This window comes from Suncus etruscus, chromosome X (genome assembly GCF_024139225.1).
Source record: "Suncus etruscus isolate mSunEtr1 chromosome X, mSunEtr1.pri.cur, whole genome shotgun sequence".
NCBI classification, from domain to species: Eukaryota; Metazoa; Chordata; class Mammalia; order Eulipotyphla; family Soricidae; genus Suncus; species Suncus etruscus.
This window is the reverse complement of record NC_064868.1, coordinates 29,212,052-29,238,295: the sequence shown is the minus strand read 5'-3', so window position 1 is coordinate 29,238,295 and position 26,244 is coordinate 29,212,052. Positions and strand designations below refer to the sequence as shown.

General features: G+C 38.5%; 1 protein-coding gene and 1 non-coding gene across 4 annotated transcripts in view; one reads left to right on the top strand and one right to left on the bottom strand.

Moving 5' to 3' along the window:
• GK (glycerol kinase) overlaps positions 1–26,244 on the bottom strand; it is a 78,065-nt gene that overhangs the window by 6,854 nt on the left and 44,967 nt on the right. For 2 of the 3 annotated variants that reach the window (XM_049766749.1, XM_049766748.1), the window contains 8 exons: positions 24,090–24,199; positions 22,924–22,990; positions 18,730–18,765; positions 18,316–18,383; positions 10,553–10,595; positions 9,995–10,075; positions 1,514–1,592; positions 549–645 (listed from right to left, as the gene is read on the bottom strand). In XM_049766749.1, the coding sequence (XP_049622706.1) occupies positions 549–645; positions 1,514–1,592; positions 9,995–10,075; positions 10,553–10,595; positions 18,316–18,383; positions 18,730–18,765; positions 22,924–22,990; positions 24,090–24,199 (581 nt within the window). Of the gene's footprint in view, positions 1–548; positions 646–1,513; positions 1,593–9,994; positions 10,076–10,552; positions 10,596–18,315; positions 18,384–18,729; positions 18,766–21,305; positions 21,324–22,923; positions 22,991–24,089; positions 24,200–26,244 lie in introns of all 3 variants that reach the window. The other variant, XM_049766747.1, reaches the window with a different exon arrangement.
• Positions 4,551–4,655, top strand: LOC126000289 (U6 spliceosomal RNA). Its single transcript, XR_007492641.1, has one exon. It is a non-coding gene; the product is annotated as a U6 spliceosomal RNA (small nuclear RNA).

Genomic DNA, 26,244 nt, shown 5'->3' with positions numbered 1-26,244 from the left:
TTACAGTGTCTTAGGAAAGAGCTCATGATCCATGTGTTAGATAACAGTAATCGAAAACCAAACCAAGATCTATATAAATTATGTCCGAGGCTCTGACAACATGGAGGCATCTTAAAGAGAAAGATATTAAGACTGGAATATATATAGGGGGGAGGAGGGAAAGAGGGAGAGAGAACAGCTGTGTTGCTTAGTGGCCCTGAATACAGCCAACCTTGGTTCAAATCCAGGAACAAAATATATCACCTAAATACTTCTAAGAGTGATCCCTGAGCAGAGTCCAGAGTAAGTTGAAGCACTGCTGGGTATAACCCATCCCCTCCAATAAAACAGCATTATATTACTACGGATGTCAGGGGCTTATTTTCAGAAGATTCCCAACTGTTACTCTTAACAGTTTTTGAATAATTTGGCTTCAATTCCAAGTACCAAAAAATAAAGTTGATTACAGAAGATTGTAATGATTTGGAAATATACAGATTAACTATACTCTAATAAGGTAAAAACAACTGAAGTTGAAGAACAGAAGCACACTTCTTTTCAATGCTTACCCTCTTGCACTGGGTTCCCAATAAGGTGCATATAGCCCTGAAAATGCTGGGACAAAGTAGCAGCCATAAGAAGTACCTACTTCTTTAGCAAGTTTTTCTAAAATGAAAACAGAAAGCAAAATTAAGTGTAATATGCCAATTTATATTAGTTGATGCATCTTATATCTAAAATATCAAGACGGAGCTTTTGGCCTCTTATTCACACACCGAAAGCTATGCTAAATATATCACTTTGCTGGGAGCAACACAAACCTATTTCCCTACATTACATACACCCCAGGAGAATGTCAACCAGATCAAGAAATAAGGGAAGCAGATTAACTTTGATATGGTCTATCAGTGCTAAATGAGCTACTTTTAAGGTTGTGACCTCCTGTATATTTCTAATCAGAAATGTAGTTGATGGTCTCATTTTCAGGCAAATTAAGCAGAAATGAATTGCGATGCAAGTCCAAAATGATTATCCATTAATTGAAATAATAAAGTATGTGTGTTATAATTTTAAAACATACCAACTTAAGAGCAAAAGCTCTTGCTCAAATGATAATTCAACTAGACTGGGTTTTACCCACAAAATCTGGTAATCTTGTGTGTTAAATTTTACATTAGGATAAAATTTCACATTAGCATAAAATAAAGTCAGCAATGCTTGTTTATATCAATTTTGTGTTATAAATATTCATGCTTTATGTGTACATGAAACATAGGCATTCATGACACATTGATATTATATATGAAACAGCAAACAAGTATTAACTGATGGCAAAGGTGAATAGTAAGACTTTTACTATTTAGATTTTAACCCTTTTGGTTAAAGAGATTATTCAATGGGCTAAAGAAGATTCTCCACATACAGCAGGACCAGGTTCAATCCTTGTGCACTGTCAGGCTCATACGCATCTTTATCTGTGCCCGCTAAACAAAAACAACACAGAAGAGTTCTAATTTTGTTAGAATATACTCACCAATTTCCTCTGAGGTATTTATAATTCCTAGATTGTCTCTTAACCAACGAATAACAGCACCCGCTATGGCAACAGATCCCTATTAAAAAGGCAATGAAAATGAAAATGTTGTTATGATAAAAATTTTCATTTAGGACAATAACAGATAAGGAAATTTCAAAAATTTCCACTTGGAATGTGTACAAGAGTCATACTAGGTTGTCTAGAAGAAATGGATGGGTGTGATATCGACTAATATACTATGTTTTCAACCAACACAAAAGATTCCTCTACACATCGCCATGGCCCTGTTCCTCTAGGTAAGAATAATGTGCTCTGGGGTTTACTTTATGCACAATTCTTTTTTGTTTTTGAATAAGCTACTACAAATCTTACAACTGAGAATAATCTCTTCAAAGCCATATGAAAGCCCATTTATTATTACTAGCTTAAAAGTCTTTTTATAATTATTACTAAAATTATTCTAATGATATTACTACTAGAAAAGTCTGATTGAACATTAAAATTATGTATTTGAGCCACATCCAACAGTGATCAGGAATCACTCCTGGTGGTGCTTACGTAATCCTATGGAATGCTGGTGACCAAACCTGGATTGGTCTTCTGCAATGCAAGTGCCCTTGCCTGCTATACTATTGCCCTGGGCCCAATAAAATGATTTAAGTGAATGTATCATATCTTGATGTCCATTAAATATATACCAAGCAAAAAACACTAGCTACTAAGTTATTTTTATGGCATAAATCACCAAGTGATGTAGGGCAGTATCTGGCTATAGGAACACAGGATGAGTCAGTTTTAGGTTTTTCTTTTCCTTTTGGTTTTCAGGCCACATTTGATTGTGCTGAGGGATCATTCCTGATACTGTTTACATCACTTGCATAGCTGCATGCAAAACAAGTGTGGTTAATCCTTGGGCTATCTCTCTGGCCTGGAGTTTCAGTTCTCAATCACTATGTGATCTTATGAATTAGGTGGTATAAACCTCTAACTGTTTACCATTACTATGGTGGCATTGACAGCATGACTTAAATCATCTAGTATAAGGCTAAGTATAGAAATTATGAGGTTTTAGGGGCTGAAACAATAGTACAGCTGATAGGGTGCTTGCTTTGCATGCAGCAGACTGGGGTTCAAATTTTAGCATCCCATTTGGTCCTCTGAACCCCATAAGGAATAATTCACAAGCACAGCAACAGGAGTAATCCTAGAGTATAGCCCCTAAAACAAAAACATAATTATGAGGTTCTAACTAAAAGTAAATGTTGAAGTCACCCATTTTGATGTATTAAAAATATCAAATTTGTCAAGGAGTAAATAAAGGTTTTAAAAATAGAATGTTATTTTTCAAAAAAAAATTCCATTCTGCTGGGGCATACACAAATAAACTTGTAATAGGGCGAGTAATAAAAAAGAGAAAAGAGGAGCCGGAGAGCTAGCATGAAGGTAAGGCATTTACCTTGCATGCAGAAGAATGGTGGCTTTAATCCCAGCATCCCAGATGGTCCCCTGAGCCTTCTAGGGGCGATTTCTGAGTCTAGAGCCAGGAGTAATCCTGAGCATTGCCGGGTTCGACCCCTTACCCCCACACACAAAAAGGGGAGAAACTAAATGTGAAACACATAGGTAAAGAAAAGTTTCTACCACACTAAGCTACCATACTTAGCTACCATACTAAGAAAAGAATAATTAAATTGTGATACGTTTTTATTAGATTAAGTATGTAGCTTTATAGATAACGAACATAAAAGAAATATTCAGTATTTTGGACTAATGTGAAAATTGGGACTGATTAAATCATATTTCAATTTAGAATGGCTATATTTCAAATAAACATGTTTCTGGCCCAGTTATAAATCAAATTGTAGAAACTATATTTCTTCTTTTTAAATAATAAGTGATACTTCTTCAAAAGATCTGTCTTAAATATAAGAAATTTATGCATTCGTTTTAGGAACATATTTAAGGAAAATGCCATAATTTTTAAAGATATGTACCAAAAGTCTAATGGTTAACGGAAGTATAACCTTTGGAAAATCAATACTGATTCATTTCCAAAGGAAGTTAATTTCCAAAGAAAGAGGCAGGTGCAGTAAGTTTAAATTATTGTTACTATTTTCATTACTGGGCTCCGGGGCCACACCAACAGCTGTCAGGGTCTATCTATGGCTGTGATCAAGAGTGATCTCTGGTAAAACTTGAGGGACCATGTGACTCCAGGGAGTTAGCAGGGAGTTAGTAGAATGCAAGTACCTTAATCCCTGTACTGTCTACTGTTTGTCTCTCAAAATTTTTTGAGGGGCCAGAGATAGCACAGTAGGTATGCCATTTGCCTTGCACGCAGCCAATCTGGGTTCGATTCCCAGTATCCCATATATATAGTCCCCTAAGCCTGCTGAGAGTAATTCCTGAGTGCCACTCGGTATGGCCCAAAAATAAAACAAAAATTTGAAAGGAAGAAATATGATTATGGTATAAAAAATCAAGTGCTCTGCTATGCCATGTTTCTTATCTCAAGACCATGGTGGTTCTTTTTTTGTGTGTGTGTGGTGCTTATCGTTATTGTTGGAGTCCTCACTGGATATTTGACACTTCTTTTTGTACTGGTGGAGTGTTTCACCTTATTTTTCTCCTTCATCTCTCAAACCGATGATGAGAGCCTCTAGAAGGATTCCACCCATTTTCGGTGTATTAGACTTTTACCCCAGTTTATTACTTTTCTCTTCTTCAAACAAAACCACGTAACTTGAACTAGCTAGTACTGCCTCCCAGTTAGAGGAGGAAATAAGGAAGGCACCAAGACCAAACAGGTGCAAGACTACGAAGTAGTAGGCTAGGTACAGAGGGGACCACATATTCTAGCAGCCCTGGGGGTGAGGGAAGAGGATATTGGAGGTAGGACAAAAACGGAGGTGTAGGGAGGACAAATTGGTGATGGGAATCCCCCCCGATTTTATGTAAATATGTACCTAATATATCATTGTCAACAATATGTAAGCCACTATGATCAAAATAAAAATTATATTAAAAAATCAAATGCTCACTTTGGCAATAATATACTAAAATTGGAATGATATAGAGAAGATTAGCAAGGTCCCTGCACAAGGATGGCACACAAATTTGTGAAGTGTTCCATATTTTTATTATTAAAAATACAGAGAAGTTGAAAAAAATCAAGGTTTTAATTGAACGTAAACTGGTTCTGAGTACTATGAAACAATATTTAGATTCAAAAGAAAGGAATAAAAATACAATGTCACTATCAAGGTCCTAGAAGAAAAGTTTAAATTTTGGCAACAGAAACGTATAGTGTTTTGTCATAAGTGAAGTAACAGATAGAAAATAAAAGGTAGAATAAAAAGACTTATCTGAAAGAAGCTTGTCATTGTAATCAATCGGGATATTAGTCAACCAAAATGACAGGTTTTAAATTCAGAGACAACAAACAAGGTCATCTGATTTATATGGCAAGGTAGAGTAGAAAATTATACAGTCTTTACTTTAAAGATGGAAAGGAGAGAGAACAGAGAAGAAACTTCCAATTACAGAAAGAGCTCCCTATCTGCTGTCAATTCTATTCTCCAGAAAAAGAGTGACAGCTCCAAGTATGACTTGACCAAGCATGAATTGACCTCTGAGAAAAGTGTGCTGAAGCCATACTGTTGAAAGGAATAATAGAAACAAGAGTCTAGGAAGACCAATCATGACTAGACATCTGCAATGAATTTCTTAAAAACGAGTCAAATCGGGGCCAGAGAAACAAAACAGTGGGTAGGTAGGTTATGTGCCTTGCATGCAGTCGACCAGAGTTTTATCCTTGTCATCCATAAGTAAGCCCTGAGCATCAATGGGTATAGTGATATCTGTCCTTCAACCTCCCCCACAAAAAAAAAGAAAATTACAGAGATGAGGTAGAAAATGAAAGGCAAAGGAAGAAAAAGGCTAGAAGATGAGATAGATTGAAAATAAATCAAAACAGGGCCAGAGATGTTACAGACTAAGGTGCTTGCCTAGCTGCTCGCTATAGTCATAATGCTGCTTTGACTCTCAGCTCCACATGTAAGTCCCTAAGCACTGCTAGGTGTGTGTCCACCCCCAAAAAAGAAAAGTTCAACCAAATAAAAATTATTAACGAGCTCTGATTTACTGTTATAAAAGGCAAATATACTTTTCACCAATATACTTATAATGAATGCCAATTCCATTAATATCACCCATGCAAAGCCTCCTCTTCAGAGGATGAAAAAGTGTGGAATCCTTTAACCAGTTTAAAAATCATAGAGTATTAAGAAAAATTATATAACATTGTCAGGAATAGTATAATAGGATTAAGCACTTGCACAGGTTTGACTTCTGATACCACATACGGTCACCTGAGCCCCACCACAATGATCCCTGAGCAAAGCAGCCCCGGATCATTGCTGAGCATAGCCCAAAATTATCCACCAGATAAAAGAACCAAATAAAAACAGATAATATGGGGCCGGCGAGGTGGCGCTAGAGGTAAGGTATCTGCCTTGCAAGCACTAGCCAAGGAAGGACCACGGTTCGATTCCCCGGCATCCCATATGGTCCCCAAGCCAGGGCCAATTTCTGAGCACTTAGCCAGGAGTAACCCCTGAGCATCAAATGGGTGTGGCCCCAAAAACAAAAAAAAAAAAAAAAAGATAAAAACAGATCATAAGAGAAACGCTCTTTGAAACTCCTCTTTAAATAGACGGAAAATGCAGTCTAGTGGTAGAGAGCACAGGCCTAACAGCACATTTTTGAGGCTCTGGGTTTGAAAACAGTAGGGTGGGCAGAAACAGATAAAAAAGGTCAGCATATAGGATTTGGTAATGTCCACAATATTGAGTAGCTCCATTCAACCTACACACAGGGACACAGTGGTACTTAAGAGAACAAACAAGGGGCCGGGCGGTGGCGCTAAAGGTAAGGTGCCTGCCTTGCCTGCGCTAGCCTTGGTCGGACTTCGGTTCGATCCCCCGGTGTCCCATATGGTCCCCCAAGGCAGGAGCAACTTCTGAGCGCATAGCCAGGAGTAACCCCTGAGCGTTACCGGGTGTGGCCCAAAAACCAAAAAAAAAAAAAAAGAGAGAGAACAAACAAGTGCCCTGACCTCTGAGCATTTAGATCTGCCTGAGTGACAGTCTAGAGAACAAATTCTCGAATATTGTCTACTCAATGTCTTAATTATAGAAAAGTTTCCCCCAGGTATTTGGCCTTGAGAAATAAAGAGTAAATGATCCAGGACATTTAGACAAAGAAGTCTTGAGGAAGGCATTGCACTCTTGCTGGATGGCAGAGGCACGCAGAGCCCTTTGCTTCCACCTCTTCCACCACGAAGAACAATGTTCCCATAAGAAATAGGTGATCTGTGTATAGTTAAAAAAAAAGTAATGTCTAAGGAAAGTGCAAGGATCCCCATTCCTGTCGAATAGTGATAAAATAAAAGATCTATCGGTAGTCAGATGCTGGCCCACATAAATCATATAAGAGATTTGGGAGAAAAACTATTCTCGGTTATGTAAGATGTATGTATCTATTGCATAAAAGATGATGACTTTGGACTCCCCTCCCAAAAAAAATCACCTGGCTCAGTGGCGGGTAGAGCAAATAACTATGATGATTGTGAAGCTCTCCACTTGTCATCTAGCACCAGAAAAAGCATCAATACAACATTATGTAACTTAAAAAAAATCCCTCTATTTCAAATCCAGAGGATACTGGCATGGGTTCAATATCTGGCATCCCAATTAGTCCTCCAACCACAGCTGGGAAGAATCCCTGAATTCTGACACAGGAATAATTATTGACTGAGCATTGCAAGGTATGTCAAAAATAAATCAAATACAGGGGATAAAAAATATAAAAATCCAAAGCCCAAACAATAAAGGGATTTGAACTCTGAGTATTATTAAAGTGGATAGAAATAGAAATGTGTATCTGGAGTGGGGCCTTAAAAGTACAAGCATGATGGGACCTGATTCACTTTGCTGATATGTCAGGGGGTTGAAGTGTGGCCAAGAACTGGCTCCTTCTATAAAAAAAAAAGGTTTAAGGTGCTCTAAGATAAAGAATAGAACCAGAGGCCATAGAGATAGCTCAAGGGACTGAAGGGCATGCTTTGCATGAATGAGGCCCTGGTTTCATGCCTAGTACTACGTGGTCCCTGTACACATCTGGTAGAGGCACACTCTTCTCCCACAGCCAGCAAAACTCCCTGAACAAACATTAGCCTGTAAACCCAAGTCTCAGACGTCACTGAAGGAAAGACTAGAATTTGGAAGTATACAGTATAAAATGTGGGATATAGCACACAAAAATGAAGAGCTTAAAATATTAGCGTTCAGTGGCCTGAGCAATCTTGCCTTGCATGTAACTACCCAGCATCCCATATGGCATCCCATATCCCCATCCCAGTATCAACAGGAGTAATTCCTGAGTGCAGTCAGGTGTAAACCCTGATCATCACTGGGTGTGGCCCCAAAAAAGAATGACAGACTAGCTTTATCTTATTCCTTCTTTTTATTGTTCGATTTAAGTTTAAGTTCATTAACTGAAAGAAAATTAGAGTGGCTAGATATGGTGCAGTAAGGAGTTTTCTTTGCATGTGGCTAACCCTGGTTAATCTCTGGCATCCCACAGGGTCACTTTAACTCTGCCAGGAATGGCTCCTAAGTGCAGAGTGAAGAGAGCTAAGCATCATTTGGGTGTGGCACCCCCAAAAATGTTTTTAAAGGTTGTGATTAAATGATTACGATTCTGTTGGAAGCAAAATTTAGTGGGTCTCCAGATCAATTGTATATGTGTAACATTACAATGGAATCATTTAAAATTAAGTGCTGGAAGGAGAGAGAGGGAACTTGCCTTTCCTGTTGTGATGGCTGTGATTCTGCTTCAAATCCCTTTGCACAACAGTGTTCCCTGAGTACCACCAAGAGTTACTCCTGAGAACAGAACTACTGAGTAACCCCCATGCACTACCAGATGTGGCCCTTCACACCAGCAAAGGAAATAAAATAAAAAGTAAAGAAATGTTTTGAAGAAATCTCTATTAGGACTGGGGTGGTAGGTCCAGTAGTAGAAAACACATTTTCTATGTATTCAATTCCCCAAAACCACACGCATCCATCCCTTCTTCTCAACACCAACAACAACTACAGTAGCTGAAAGTTAATCAAAATATCTGCTATTACAAAAAGAAATGCTATTTTCTTGACTGTATACATATAAAGTTTTAATACAAACTACATACTCTGTATACATATCTACCACAATCTATCAACACACTGGAAACAATTCCAGTGAAAAATTAAAACTCCTCACTTTCTTTCCTGTGCCAAAATGTAACATCAATTTTAGTTTCATGGGTTGACAGGTGAATAGAATTAATTTGCCTTTTTGCCCCCCAGAAAACTCGGGAACACTAAGGCACTGTTTTTATGAAGACACCCCAGATTTTTCAAGATGAAAGAAATATCGGAAATCAAATCAATAAACTTTTTAGATGGAAATGCTAGGCTAAACACTATTCAGAAAAGATACTTACAGTTTCTATGGTTCATTGCACACTATTCAGAATAGCCAAAATCTAGAGCCAACCCAAGAGTCCAAGAAGAAATGACTAGTTAAAGAAATTATAGTGTATATAATTTATATAATCTGCATGTAGATGTCATTATTTATACGCAATGGATTAGTTAAAATAAAAGAAATCATGCAATAAATATACTGCTACGTGGATGGATCATATTGAGTGAAGTTAGTCAGAGGGAGACAGAAACAGAATGATATGCAATATGTAAAGACACACAGTAGTATAAAAATGAGCAAAGGCAACAGAAACCTAGAATTGGTTTTCAATAGAAAGTGGGGGGGGGAGAGATAGCACAGCGGTGTTTGCCTTGCAAGCAGCCGATCCAGGACCAAAGGTGGTTGGTTCGAGTCCCAGTGTCCCATATGGTCCCCCGTGCCTGCCAGGAGCTATTTCTGAGCAGACAACCAGGAGTAACCCCTGAGCACCGCCGGGTGTGGCCCAAAAAGCAAAAAAAAAAAAAGTGGGGGTGGCATGACACTGGAACCATGGTAGAGGGAAGTAGATACTGGAAGAGGGTATGATTCTAAAATGTTTTATATAAAGTCCTACCATTAACAGTTTTGTGAGCCACAGTGTCTAAATTAACGTTGCTGGCTTAAAAATGAAAATACAAGCTGTATATGGTTACGTAGAATACCCATAGTCACTAAATTATGTGTTAAAAGAACGGAGGAACTGATAAAATATTTAACTTCTCTTGGATGCCCACATCTCCCAAATCTGACCCAGGTTTTTTTTTTTTTTTTCACAAAAACAATTTCCAGGAAGAAAATGGAGCCGTTTATGTAAAAACTTATCAGGAAAGGGGTTAGAAAACAGTAGAATTTTCATTAACTTTGGATGTTTTGAAATATTAACCATATTAGTTCTAAAGAACTTACTTCCAATGCATAATATACTGGCTTGTCTCTTCCAAGCTTGTAAGCCACTGTAGTTAGGAGGCCATGTTCTGAAAATATACACTTTTGGAAGGAAAAAAAAGATTTCACTAGTAGGAAAATCAAGATAGCATGAAAATGGCTTTTAAATTTATAATATACTAGATGCAATAATGATAAGTACTAATTTAGAAAATAAACCTTGCATATCAAAATTAGTAATCTGAAGATCATAAATAGTACCAAAAAGTTCAACCATTACTGCAGATTATACTTGCGTTAAGAATCTTTCATTAATATAATCCTGTTATAGAACTTATCGATGTAATTACAGACACATAAAACTAAAAGAAAACTAAAATGATTATTATTAGAACTGTTCAAATATGGCACATTTTGACCTTTTTAATCACATTTAATTTAATTTCTAAAATTTATTAAAAGCTACAGTCAGAAGTGTTTCATAACTAATTATGCTCAAACACTATTTAGAGGAAGTTAGAGAATACTCGTTAATTTTTTAATGTTTTAATTGAGGGGAAAAAGAAAAAAATAACTAACCTTACGTCCGGTATTACATAGTAAGAAACAGCCAGTTCCATACCTATAGTTGAGAGGAATAAATGGTATCACAGTTTTATTAAAAAGTAAATGATGATGGGGCTGGGAAGATAGCATGGAGGTAAGGCATTTGCCTTTCATGCAGGAGGTCATCGGTTCGAATCCTGGCGTCCCATATGGTCCCCCCCCCCCCCCCCCCCGTGCCTGCCAGGAGCAATTTCTGAGCCTGGAGCCAGGAATAACCCCTGAGCACTGCCGGGTGTGACAATGATGGCACACTATTAATTTAATACAGATAATTTAAACTGGTATTTATATTAACATGGAAAAAGTCCTTGTATCAAAATTTTAGAAGTTTCTGAAGTTAACAAACATCTTTTTGGAATATTTGCAAAGCAAGTCTAAAAGGAAAAGCACTTAGCCCAATCTTACTAGAAAGATGCAAGTGCAGGTATATCTGCACTTTTTTGTTTTTGGTTTTTTGGTTTTTGGTTTTTGGGTCACACCCAGTAGCGTTCTGGTTCTATACTTAGAAAATACCCCTGGCAGGCACAGGGGACCATATGGGATGCCGGGATTCGAACCATCGACTTTCTGCAGGAAAGGCAAACGCCTTACCTTCATGCTATTTCTCTGGCCCCACATATGAGATTTTTTACAAGTCCCTCCACCAGCAAAAAGACTATGACTCCCCAAAAATTCAAGTGGTGATTATCATTTTAGTAATAAAGCACGTTTTGATTAATGTATGTCCATTGCTTCAAAAACATAATGATATTTCATGCTTAATAAACTATGACAGAGAGGTAAACATAACTTTCATATGTACTAGGAAAGAAAAACCTTTTTGTGACTTGATTACGGTGTTTTAGAATTAAACCTACTCTCTCCTGGAAGTGTGACTGTGAGGAATATATTGCTTGGTCATAGACCAGTGCTATTTCAATAATGCCACTGAGGGACTGGAGCAATGTTACAGAGGGTAGGGTATTTGCCTTTCACATGGCTGAGTTCAATATCTGGTATCCCATATGAGCACCACAGATACAGTGCAAAAAAATTAAAAAATAAAATAAATATATATATAATACCACTGAATTAAGACATATTCTATGTTCAATGATAGTTAATGTCACTAACCTATAAGAAAAGACATTATGATTCAAAACCATCCATTCACAGCACTAACCAGCGAAGTGTTACAAACTTAGCAGCTAAGTGCTAAAACACTAGCAGTTATAAACTAAAAAACTGCCATATTCTGGCCTGGAGAGGAAGTGAGGGTGAGTCAGGACAGGGGACCCTATGGGGACAGGACTAGCTAGCACACTGGGGAAGGCTAACTGGGAAACTTTGTGTTCCCATTCTTTTTGTAGGAAAATGAACAATGGTGGAACCCAGACTGCACTAGAACTTAACAAAGCTGACATGGAGGAACTGAATTTCTGTGGTGGCAGTCTTATCAGCATAAGCTTCAAACTCTGCAACAAGTCTGGCACATGGACAGGGAGAGGACTTTTGACTTGTGCCAGGCAGATAAGCAGCCCAAACTGATACCGGTAAGGGTCACAGGGAAATACTTTTGAGCTGAGGAGACTGTTACCACTGACTTTTCTTATGCTATCAAGCTCTGCCTGAGTATGAGCTGTATTTCCTTTCTGTCTCCTCATAACTCCCCAGTGTGCCAGAACTTGGTAGAAGGGACTTCAGAGCTGGGCAAAAGAATCTCATCACCACCCCCACCCCCCCCCCGGAGAGATAGCACAGCAGTGTTTGCCTTGCAAGCAGCCGATCCAGGACCTAAGGTGGTTGGTTCGAATCCTGGTGTCCCATTCGGTCCTCCGTGCCTGCCAGGAGTTATTTCTGAGCAGACAGCCAGGAGTATCCCCTGAGCATGCCGGGTGTGGCCCAAAAACCAAAAAAAAAAAAAAAAAAAAAAAAAAAAAAAAAAAAAGGAAGAATCTCAGCAGAACCACCAGAGCCATTAGGAGTTTGTACCTTTTGTTTGGTTTGGGGACAAAACCTGGTAGAGCTCAGGAATTATATGGGATGCCAGGATTGGAACCACCATCCTTCTGCATGCAAGTCAAATGCCCCACCTCCATGCTATCTCTCCGCCCCCATGAATCTTAAAATAGGAAATTGACACAAAGGCTCAAGGTACTTAAAATGGAATTCTCAACTTAGCATCATACTTAATAATTTAGGTGCATTCTTCATTCAGAGACTACCTCCCTACATTTTGGGCTGTTTTAAAATTGGTACAATGACACTTTCTATTCTTAATTTGTATTATTTTCCATTTCTAGTAGTCTAAGTCTGTGGAACTCTTCTTCAGCAGTGATATGGTTCATCTAGTCTTAAAGATTGTAGATTATTTTGTGTTCAGAGAAAGTACAGGAGGTAAAGGCTTGCAACTGAGCCAGTTTGAATCTCTAGGATCGAGTGTTCTCTCGTAAGCATAGAGCTAGGAATCACACCACAGCCTGTGGCCAAACCCTCACCCCGACCCCTTAAAACAAGGCATCCTGTATTCAAACATTCAAAAAAGGACTCTGACTTTTCTAATCTTTGTGAAAGTAAACTTTGCTTGCTGCTTTTCATGACAAAATGGCAAAAGGTGGTGCTTTGTGAGAGGGCAAAGTACCCTTGCTGAATTGGTAAGGGAAGTACAAGGCCTTATTATAACTGAGTGTTCCTGGGGAGATCATGTATATCAATCTATGTTTGTTTTGTTTTTATTTTCCTCTTTTAGGGAGGCAGATTTTTGGTCATATTCAATGATATTTAGGGGTTATACCTGGCTCTGCTGAGGTATAACTCAGGAACCCACTCCTGAAATGCTGAGGAGACCATATGGTATGCTGCAGATCAAACTGGGGCCAGCTGTACTATCACTCAATTTAATTCAATTTAAATGTAAGCAAATTAAAAATTTTCTTAAAGCATATGTTCATTCTTAAAGATGAGAAAATGCAGTGAGCGAAAAGAAAAATTAGAAATACATGATGTACTCTACCCGTGAACAGAAATGTATGTATAGGTATTACACTAAATTGAGTTGTCATTTTCTTTTTACTAAGGGTTAGAGGTACAGCATTTGCCCTTCCCATACCCAACCTGGGTTCAATCCTCAGCATCTTATGTGGTACTCGAAACTTGCCAGGATTAATTTTTAAGCAATTTTAAAGAAATTAATTTCTCAATTCCAATGTTGCCAACCTCTCAGGAGTTTGTCTGCTTACAAACTAATTGCCACTTATTTTAAAACATCAATATGTCTTCTTTGAGAGGGCAAAGAACTATTCTCTGGTTTGGCTACAATGAGAAACAAAGCACCAGTGCGGCTGTTAAGGAAGGCCTACCATGTAGCTGACCCCTGATAAGATTCTAGGTACCACTAGATTCCTTGAGCCCTGTCAAGAATGATCCCTAAGCACTTCCTGGTGCACCCCAAAGCAAAACAAAATAAAACCACCCAAAAATCCCTGAATTTGGGGCCAGAGCGATAGTACAGCAGGGTAATGTGGTTGCCTTGCACACAGCTGATCCGGGACGGACCTGGGTTCAATTACTGGCATCCCATATGGTCCCCTGAGCCTGCCAGGAGCAATTTCTGAGTGCAGAGCCTGAAGTAACCCCTGAGCGCCACCAGGTGTGGCCCAAAAACAAAAACAGAAATTTCTTAAATTTAACAAGATCGAATCAATCCACTTCTCACTCTTCCTGATTGGTTGTAGTTTTTGCAGAATACATTCAATCACTTTTAATATTTTTTCTGCAGTTAATTTCGATTTTAAACACAAGATTTCATTCTCTATTTAGGTTTTGGGACCATCCTTGAAAATACTCAATGGATACTCCAGGCTATATGTTTAAAAATTATTCCTAGTGGGGACGGAGAGATAGCATGGAGGTATGGCGTTTGCCTTGCGTGCAGAAGGTCGGTAGTTCGAATCCCGGCATCCCATATAGTCCCCCAAGACTGCCAGGAGTGATTTCTGAGCAGAGACAGGAGTAACCCCTGAGCACTGCCAGGTGGGACGAAAAACCAAAATCTAAAATAAATTCCTAAAAATTATTCCTAGTGAGTTTGGGGTATCATATGGGGTGCTGAGGATTGAACCCAGTTTGGGTGTGGGCAAGGCAAATGCTGTACCTGCTGTGCTGCTTCTCTAGCCCCCAAGGTTTGTTCTTGCTGATTCCCACTGAAGGCTTCTTTGCTACCCACACACTTGCTGCTCTTCAATTCTCAGCTTCCGAAGCATTTTTGTATTTTCAAGCATTGATGACCCAGAGTCCCTGTTAATTCTTCTACTCTGAATTTTCATATGAATTAATAATACTGTGTTCTTTTCTGATTTCCTTCACCTTGTGTCTTCTACTTCTCCCAAATATTTTCTTTACCTCTTTCTTTCCATGGCAAATTCAAACTTTCATATTGCTTCAACATAGTGGGCAGGTTACTATTGTACCTGGATGATCAGTATTCAATCCCAGGCACCCAATCTACCCAACACAAGGAGTGCAGAGCCAGGACTAGCAAGCCCTACACAATGCCCGTTGTGCGATTTCATGTCAAATAAAAAAGACAACAAAATCATCTAAACAGGGGGGAATTAAACATCTCTTCTTCTTTTAACCAAACTCAATGATATTTTCCAAGTGTAGACAATATACTGACCAGTAGTCCAAACCGATCTCATGCAAATTCTACATGGACCCGGTCATACCTTTGCTGGACTCCAACCACTCACTGAAGCTTAGTGATTTAATTCCATATCCACTTTTTTCCATGTTCCCCCTGCATCCACCCACAGCCTTTCATCTCTGTCCCAGTCCCTTTAACGTTTGCCCTCATTACTCAGATCTCAGATGGTGTTAACTGAGCTCCTCCCCTATATCTGTCTTCTCGATCTTTCCTTCCTCCTCGGACCCAGGACTATAATATCATTAATATACAGTTCAGTTGCTTTTGAACAGCAGCTCATAAACCTTCCACTGAGATTTCCACTGTCTATCAAGAAAAAATTTTCAGACAGGTGCCAAAGCAATATCAGAGCAGGTTTGCTTTGCACATAGCCAACCAGAATCCTTATGGTTTCCTGAGCCTGCCCGGGGTAATTTCTGAGAACAGAGCCAGGAGGAACCCCTGAGCACCGCTGTGTATGACCCAAAACAAACAAATAAACAAAAAAACACTTGTCATTCACTGCACTGGAGAGACAGTACAGTGGGTAAGACACTTGCCTTGCATGTGGCAGCACTGCAGATAGTCCCCAGCCCTGTCAGTAGTGATCTCTGTATACAGAGCAAGGAATAAGCCAGGAGCGTTGCTAGATATAGACACAAACATGGCCTATATTTGTCAGTCTCAAAATCAAGGCTTCACAACATGGTCCTAGCCTTATTTTCTGCCACTGCCTATTTCCTACTTGCCCTTCTGATTCTCTACACACAGTTTTGGGTTTCTGTCTATAGGTCTTAGTTCAGGGATCTCTGCACCTATGATACTGATCTTCAAAGCACCCTATTACAGACACTCTCATGCTTCCCCTGCCCCTTTGAAGTTCCACAGCAGTACTTCAAAGTTTTTTGGGGGGGTCTATTTGTTTTGACAACACACCTGGTGATGCTTAAGGCCTACTTCTGGCTTTGAACAGAGGAATTACTCCTTGCAGGACTTGAGGGACATGAGGTGATGAGTTGAATATGGGTCAGCCAAATATAAGATAAGTACCTTACCCACTGGACTCCAGTCCCTCCATTAAAGTTTCTTATGGCACCGAAGTCTGGTTTATAATATGGTTAAGTGGGGGTTTGTGATCTTTTTCTTCAGGAAGAGTTTTGAAACCCCGAAATCTTACAAGTTGCTATTTATATCATTCAATGTAGAATATATACAATGAGGGCGATGTAACACACACACACACACACACACACACAACATACCCCACACTTAATTTTATCGTTCTATGATACTGTTGCTACATACTTAAGGGGAGGATGAGAAAGAGGAGGAAAATGAGGCAGTTTTATTTGGTACTTTTCCATGTGGTATGTACTCTATCAATGACAAATAGCCTACACACTGGATTTATTAGTTCCAATGTTCCTGGAAGACGAGAAATGAAGTCTGTGTTTGAGTAAGTAGGGGCTCGTTTTCTTTCATTATTCTTGTCTCCTAATTTATCCATTTGGAATGCAGAGTTCAAAGAATGTTTCTGGACTCATGCCAACTCTTGATCTTCATTTCCGGTAGCAACATTTGCAAAGAATTTTCCTATATATCCTCCTCCCAATCATCTCTCACAGAAAGAGCACTCCACTCTGGCATAGAACTGTGCTCCTATTAGATGACAAGAATCTCTACATTATCATGTTTGCCGTTCTATTATTCACAAAAGAGGAACTCAGAGCTTCCTAAGGCTCAGAAGGATGCAAAAATAATGGCCTCAAGTGTGACTGCATGGATTGTTTCCTATGGAAACTATGGTAGAAGAGTCAGGGACACAACTAAGATGAATCAGAGATCTGGATGAAATGATTGTTTCTCTCACTTCTCAGCTCAACCTATCTCAGTAGCTGTTTCCTCATCTGAAAGTGAAAGTAACTTTAAGTACCTTCTAAAGTACGGGGCTTGTTACAGATTTTGTGTGAGCAATAAAGATGCTAGAAGAAAAACACACTTTCTAGTTCTATCATTCTGTTTCTGATTTAAGAAGAAACTCGAGATTATGGGTAGAAAACAGTGCTAGGTCAAAAACAAAAATTGTCACACAATTCTATAGCCGTAGTTAAGAGAATCTAGAGCAAGATTAATCTGAATAAAAAGGTGGGCAGAGGAGCCAGTGAGATAGCACAGCAGTAGGGCCATTGTTTGCCTTGCACACAGCTGATTCAGGACAGATGGTGGTTCGAGAATTCCGGCATCCCATATGGTCCCTGGGGAAATTTCTAAGTACACAGCCACCGTGCCACAGGGTGTAACCCAAAAACCATAGATGGATGGATGGATGGATGGATAGATAGATAGATAGATAGATAGATAAATAGATAGATAGATAGATAGATAGATAGATAGATAGATAGATAGATAGATAGATAGATAGATAGATAGATAGATAGATAGATAAAAAGGTGGGTAGATAGTACAGCAGGGGAGTACTTTCATTGCACATGGCCAGCCAGGTTCAATTGCTGGCACCTTATATAATCCCCTCAGCCAGGAGTGATATATTAGTACAGAATCAGGAGTCAGCCCTGAGCACTGCTTGGTTTGGCCCCAAAATGGAAAAATGAAAAGAATATATCACAGCTCACCTTTGCAATTTCTCCCCTAATGGGACCAATATCTTGAAAGTTCATTTATTTTCTGGACAGAAAGTAATGAATTTTATAAATGAAGATTTACTAACCAGGTTAGTTTGTGTACTATTTTTATATAGTGCAGAATGAATGCATTTTATTTGAAAGAGATTAACACATAAATACTGGCATTGCGATTTTTGTTAATAAAATCAGCCTCCAGTGGTGTGTGCTTATAATAGGTGAGGGAAAAAAATGATGGGCCAGAGCAACAGATGTAGCTTCAATCCCTTATACCACTTATGGTCCCTGAGTACAATTCTAGGTGTAGCTGTAGAAGCCTCCTAAAATGAAATGTTGATATTAAAACAAGAATGCATTATAAAAAGACTTCAAAATATAATAGGGGTGAAACACACAAAGCCACATTGGTGTTGACAAGTTTTCAGACTCACGTATTTTTGGCCTGTCCATCCTGGAAACACATCTGTCCCACCAATGCAGCAGACTGGTCCCCCAAACACTAAAATTAGAAATGATGAAGAACATGACCTAAGACAATATTTTTCACATCATTTTTAGAACAAACAGTGTTTCTTTTTCCTTTTAATTGTTAGAGAATGAACTGTCTGGTGTTTCTGCACTGTCTTCTTTGTTAATAATATCACCATCAAATAATAGGCCTGGGAAGGGAGAGTTGGGATTTAGTTCAAAGATCCTCTGGCCCACATTATGTCACAAAAGAACAAGTAGCCAGGGGTGCTTATTTTTACTTATTTTCCATAGTGTCCAATTTGGGAGCAACGTTAGAACATAAAAGGGGCAGGGACATGAGAAGAGAGCAGAAAAATTGGGCGGGGGGAACTTACCCCAGATATCGGCACACCTTCCAAGGCTCCAGCTTTCTAATAAAATTTTAAAGGGGACTCATTAATAATCATAAACACTGGCCCTACAAACCTAACTGAAACAACAATAAACACAAATAGCAACATGCCAGCGCATGTGGGCAGACAAGACAAAGCAGGTGTTTCAACTACATGACGGGCTCAGAGACAGATACTAAAGTAATCCTAGAATGATAAAGAGACATGGCATTGGAGAATGGACACACAACATTGGACTGGGAAATCAGAAGACATGGACTATGTGTTGCCGGTTAGTGCTAAGTAACTGCTGAAACTATGCTATGCCTCATTATATTTAAATATAGAAAAGACTGACCACGTGATTGTCAAAGTTGATTACACTTTGCTATTATTGAAGTTGCTAAGAAAAGATGAACACATCCTTTAAAATTAACATAGAAAGCTTTATTTTACCAACTATTATTTCTACCTAAAGCACTCTTAACATCAGTAAGAATGTGGCTGGAGAGAGCTCAATGGCATAAAGCACAAGCTTTGCATACAGGAGACCCAGATTCCATCCAGCGCCATGCCACATTTCCCCACAGCACAGCACCAGTAGTTCCTGAACAATGCTGATGTGGCCCAAAATCAAATTTAAAAATCTGTAAGATGGGGCCGGAGCGGTTGGTGCAAGTGGTAGGGCATTTGCCTTGCACGCAGCTAACCTAGGACGGATCCCGGTTCGATTCCCCGGCATCCCATACGGTCCCCAAGCCAGAGGCGATTTCTGAGCACACAGCCAGGAGAAACCACTGAGCCAGTCACCGGGTGTGGCCCCAAAACAAAAACACAACAAAAATAAAAAACAAATGCCTGTAAGAAAAACAAGGCTGTTGTAGCACTGAATATTATTTGTTTAGTGCAAGCATTACTCTTCAATTTTAGATATGTAAAAGGGAAATATTTTATATCAAAAACCATGCTATATGTTTTGATCAACTATGGGCAGCATTCTAAGAAGAAAAATATGGTCAAGTGTCTAAATGCATTCATTATCAAAGTTAAAATACATTAACACAGAAGTGTTCCTCTGTGTAAACACTGTCTTTACATAGCAATGAATCAGAGTAATGATGTCTATGGTCTCTCAAAGTCTGGTTTAATTTATTGTATTGTGGTGCCACACCTGGTAGTGTTCAGGGTTTCATTGTCAGGGATAACGGAGGAACATGTCGTTCCAGGGATTGAACTAGCTGGGAATAGAACCAGGGCAGGCTATAATGCAAGACAAGTGCTTTAGCCTCTATACTCACTCCAGTTCTCACAAAGCAACTAGCATTTCATATAAAATCTAGGGAAAAAATATAAACCTTGATGTATTGTGATTTAAGTCCTGAGAAGAACAGTACCAAGAACTTTGCACCAAACTCAGTTAGAGGGAGGATAAGATGAGATACCCTCTCACATGACTAATATGAAAAAGAAAATGGAGCAAAGACACGCCAATGCTTTACAAAATAGAAACTGCCCTTCAGAGAGCAGGTATTTCTTTCGTGATTTCTGGTTAATTGAAGACAAGAGGTTTTTATTTACTATAAATGTTCACAAAAATTAGGGACTTGAAGATGAAAGGTTGACATCAAATATGCCATTTTAAAATGGAGTCGATGCTAGCTGAAGCCAGAAAAGGCCAATTTGCTGCCACTTTTAAACTAGCTCAGATCCTTAGTCTAAACAAAATCGCAAAGATTCCAAGAAACCAGCAAGAATGGATATCTAGTTTGAAAAACTGATAAAGGAAACTTTCCTTTGTGGTCCATCAACCTCCCTATTTACCACATGGCTTCCATCTGACCATGACTTCAGCCTCTTTTCCCCAAAGAAAGCCCCAAATGTCCATATTACAGGACAGTTCAGTGTCTGCTATTTCAAACTCATTTTGGCATGCCACTAATCTATCAGTTTTCTTATTTAAAGTTGACATGGCTAAAGGAATTATATTTCACAAAGGGCGACAAGTGAATTAAAAGAAATTCTAAATGCTAAAAATTTCTACTTAGTCATTGATATGACTACCAGCAGGATCTTCTAGTGCATTGAGACATGTAAAATGCTTCTTTTTCTTCCCAGGATGTGGGTTTCTGGAGGAAACTTGAGAATTTCCTCTGGTGAAGCATGCAGAAAAAGTGACAGTGCATTTCCAACTCATTGGTTTATCACTTATGATTTGTGTTTATGACATTCTAAAAACTATACTTAAATTCCTTGTTGTGCTAAAGCCCAAAGTACATTACAACTGTACTTTGTTCTCATGAATATCATCTTAGTCAACTACCTTTGTCTTTTTTTTTTTTTTGGACCAATACTTTCCATCTTAATGGAAAACTAGGAAATGAAGACAGATTAAGTTTTTCTTAAAAGTATATCTTAAAGCTTGAGTACTGAGTTTATGATTAATTTGGAGGGGTCATGGAAAGTCCAGATAGATCTGTATCTCAAGAGATAGATCTGTATCTGCTTGCTGAAACTAAATGGAAATGCTCTGTATCTTTTCCAAATGAATGAGTAGCATAAGTGAGGGGCAACCTACTCACCAGACTATGAGAGATTTTCTATAGTCAGCAAGGGGGAAAGGGGGGACAGAAGCATAATATTTTAAGTGCAAGAGCAAAGTAAGCAAGTTCAATGTTTTTTCCAATCATTTTCTGAAATTGTATATCAAGAATAAATTTTTCTCTGACTCAAGTCACTTTACTGGTAACTATATAAAATGACCAAAACCTTTATTTAAATTAGCAGTGATTTTTCCCTGCGAGAAAAATCCACGTTGCCTTAAGATGATGAGAAACATTTAAGAATTTGTGTTCACCCTTTATTTAGAGCATTTACTATTCAAATTTATCATTAACTCTATAGTTTGATATATTACAAACTGTCTCTGCCAGTGTTTTTCTTCCACAGAGCCTGTCAGTCTGTCAATGTAAGGTTGATCTAAACAAAATAGTTTGGCAGTTCTTATTCTTAAGATTTATACTTTGGTTTTAGCATAAATTCTCTATAATTTTGGAGGTTCAAATACCAATAATCCTAGGGCAGAAGTCTCTAAACTTACTTGATATTTTGCCTTTACCAGGGAAAAGTATAACTTAGTACTACCCTCCAAATCTATCTTCATTAAGCAAACAAAGAAGAGTGTAAGTGTTACTTGTACATGAGATTATTACTATTCCCATCATTTGAGAGCTCCTTCTCCTCCCCAGGGTGCAGAATATCCCCTTTTAGAAACATTTTCAAAAAACTTTCGTTCTTAATGTGTAATCAGGTATTCAAGGTACTAAACACACTTCTCATTTAAACTGCCTTTTCTCTGGGTTTAAGGGATGGTGACAATAAAAATATCTATTTTTATTTCATTAGTAATCAAATCAGAAGACATTTACTTTCATTTTTGCTAAAACAACCTAAAATAACAAACAAATTGGACATTAAAAGGAATTCAACAGGAAACAGAACACTATTAGAATGCAGCATCCTTCCTGTAAATTTAAACATATCATCTATCAAAGTTACATGGACTAAAAGAAAACTGGCACAAACATTCCCAGGCCATGCCTGTAAGTAATTTATCTAGTCAAAAGTTAAAAAAAAAGGCTGAGGGACAGGGACAGCACAACAGGGAAGGCATTTTTTGCACGTGTCAACTCATATTCAATTCCTCGTATCCCATATGGTCCTCCATGCCTGTCAGAAGTAATTTCTAAGTGCAGAGCCAGGAATAACCTCTGAGCACCTCTGGGTGTGGCACAATAAGCCAAAAATATGTTACAAGACTACTCTTTCCAAAACAGCCAATTAGAGTCCATAACATATAAAATTGGGATAGACACTTGCCTTGCCCAAAGCAAACCCAGGTTCACAGTTTCCTTGAACCTACTAGAAGTGAATTCTCAGTGCAGAACCAATAAACTTCACTGGGTGTGGCAAAAAAAACAAACCAACCAACCAAAGGGAGGGGAGAATATATATATATATACACACACATACACACAAACACATACATAAATTAACTGGAGGCACTAAGATTTTAAGGTATAAGGTTGTTATATAATACCAAATTTTGTTATTTTATATACTACCTATATTCATAGAAATGCTGTAACTCTCCCAGCATAAAATATAACACAATTAGCTTTTTTAATTCTGAACAGTTACCATTAAGCCATAGATCTCAGAAGAACTCCGGACATTTGGGAGAATTTTTAATGGAACTCCAAAAAATCTGAAAAACATTAACAAAGGCAGAATACAAAAGAATTTTAATAAGCACTGGAAAATATTTATTTAAGAAAATATCTTAAAATGAACAAAGTAAAACGAATTATAATTAGAAAATGAATACATTTGCTAATAGAATAGTAATAAATCAGCAAAATAACTGCATGCATTGATACTTAATCTCCTAATCTTAAAATTGAAAAGAACACAGAAGTAAAATAAACTACTCTCTGAAGAATAAGCAAGACAATTTGGTCTACTTATGAGATGTAACAACTGCCTCTCTAAACAATATACATATAGGGGTAAGGCACTTGCCTTGCTTAGGTTTGATCAATACAGCCATATATGATGCCCTGAGCCTCAACAGAAAAGAGCCCTGATCATAAAACAAGAGTAAGCCTTGACTGAGCATAGCTGGATGTGGCTCAGAAACAAAAAGAATATCAAGCCAAGAATGAGATATCATCTTACACCAGTAAGAATGGCATATATCAAAAATAATGGGAACAATCTCTTTGGCAGGGATTAGTTATTGGTGAGAAAAAAACTCATCCACTGCTGGTGGGAATCCGTCCTGGTCCAACCCTTATGGAAAACAGTATGGAGGACTCTCATTAAACTCAAAATTGAGGTGCCATACGTCCTTCTGTTTAGATTTCTATTCAAAAGGATATATGCACACCACTTTTCATTGTAGCACTCAGTACAATTGCCAAGACTTATAATTAACCTAGATGTTCAACAACAGATGAGTGCATCACGAAGATGTGTGTGTGTGTATACACACACACAATAGATTACTACATATCTGTAAGGAATGGTGCAATCATGCAATTTGTAGTAACATGGTTGGAACTGGAAGATATTACAAAGGACTGTTAATCACTCTCATTTCAATAAATAAAATTTTAAGTAAATAAATAAATAGATCTGTGTACTGTAGCTGAGATATCAACACTGAAAATTTGGCATCTGAAAGTACTAAGCTTTAAAGACATACATATTTGCAAACATATTCTTAGAGCTCTAGATTATAAAGCTTTAGATAATAAAGACATAATATATTTGCAAACATATTCTTAAGGCAAAACACAACTCACTCGCAGAGTTCTTTGTCCCATTCCAAAGAATGTATGTTGAAAAGCATAGTCCTACTTGCATTTGTTACATCCGTACAATGGACACCTCCCTTCACTCCTCCTGTCAAACACTAATCAGAAAAAAAGGACATGTGAAATTTGTACTTATTTGCAACTAAATTAACTATTTTTTTTGTTTTTTTTTGGGGGGGCACACCCGTTTGATGCTCAGGGGTTACTCCTGGCTAAGCGCTCAGAAATCACCCTGGCTTGAGGGGACCATATGGGACGCCAGGGGATGGAACCGTGGCCCTTCCTTGGCTAGCGCTTTCAAGGCAGACACCTTACCTCTAGTGCCACCTCTTCGGCCCCTAAATTAACTATTTTTAAGAGCTGTAATCAGCAATCAAGCACATAAATTAAAAAATATGAACATTTCATATATTTCATTTTCTAGTTTTCAGCAGGGCTCAATACTTATATATGACCTATGACCTATAAATTGAATATAAATCTTCTAGTATTTACTTTCAAAATATAAAGGAGGTGAAATTGGTTTTAATAATATCTGAGGGGCCAGAGAGATCATACAGCAGAGAAGTACTTGCTTTCCACCTAGTCAACATGGACTTGATCCCCAGCATCCAATATTATCCCCAAAACATAGTCAGGAATAATACCTACATAATCATTTTAACAATACTATGTATTTTATTCTGATTTATCTAAAATAGCTTTTCAATATAAATTACTGAGGTGTATCTTCTTTTTTTATACTAGCTCTTGAAAATACACAGTATTTGTTACATCTATAGCTCATACAATTTCAGATTAGCCACATGGCACCCTTATTAGATGGTAGAGTCCTTTTTTGTGTGATTTTTGGGTCACACCCAGCAGTGCTCAGGGGTTTTTCCTGGCTCCGTGTTCAGAAATTGCTCCTGGCAGGCACAGGGGACCATATGGGACACCGGGATTCGAACTGATGACCTTCTGCATGAAAGGTAAACGCCTTACCTCCATGGTATCTCTCTGGCCCCTATGGTAGAGTTCTTAATGGATATTTTTTTGTTTTTTTTGGGGGGGGGGGCCCACACCCATTTGATGCTCAGGTTACTCCTGGCTAAGTGCTCAGAAATTGCCCCTGGCTTTGGGGGACCATATGGGACGCCGGGGGGATCAAACCTCGGTCCTTCCTTGGCTAGCGCTTGCAAGGCAGATACCTTACCTCTAGCGCCACCTCACCGGCCCCCTTAATGGATATTTAAATGAATGAATTAGTTTTGATGGGTCAGTTTCCCCAAAAGAATCAGATATGCTTTTCTTAATATGCTCAGAGTAGACCCTTTAATTGAGAAGGATCAATCATGAGGGTTTGAGGAGAAAGTTACCCTGGCACAACATATGGCTCCTCGAGCTTCACAAGAAGAGACCCCTGAATTAAAAAAAAGGGCATAATCCCTTAGTGTCACTGCCTGTGACAGTACCCCAAAGAAAGCACTGAAGGAGCCAGTGGCTAAGAAGTGCTTGTCAATGCCTCCACATCAGTCCTTTGTAAGTCTCCTAATCAAAGAAGCTTAATCACTGCTTTCTATTTTTAAGACTTAGAAGAGTTCACTAGAAGGTTTATAAAGTGCACTTAGCAAACAAGTCATTAAACTGAGAAACAATATTTTTAGATTTGTGTGTTGTTTTAGGAGCTGAGAATTTACTGCTGGCTCTGGGCTCAGGGGTCAATCCTGGTCGTGTTCAGGGATCAATATGGGGGTGCTCAGGAACCAATATTGAGCCCAGTTTGGCCATATGCAAGGCATATGCTGGGCCCACTGTATTACTTACTGCTCTAGCCCCTATGAGAAGTTCCTTTTTAAAGGGAGTAAAGAAGCAAACATTGTTACATGAAATCTTTTCTCTTTTGATATTTCCAGTCCCACATACAAGATCAATAATCCAGGCCCACCAGATATTTCTTTGGAATTTGCAAAATCTCAATGAATGTGTTAGCCAACATTTTCCCTTTGCCTAGTAACCTGCCTGATGCTATCTCATTGCCCCTGCAGCCTGAGAAGAACTCAGAGAGACAGAGCATTTCCCCATCTACCCCCAGGGTTTCCATCCTCTTCTCTTCTACTAAATTGGGCAAAGTCAAATATACTGTAGTATCTTGTCTGCACTC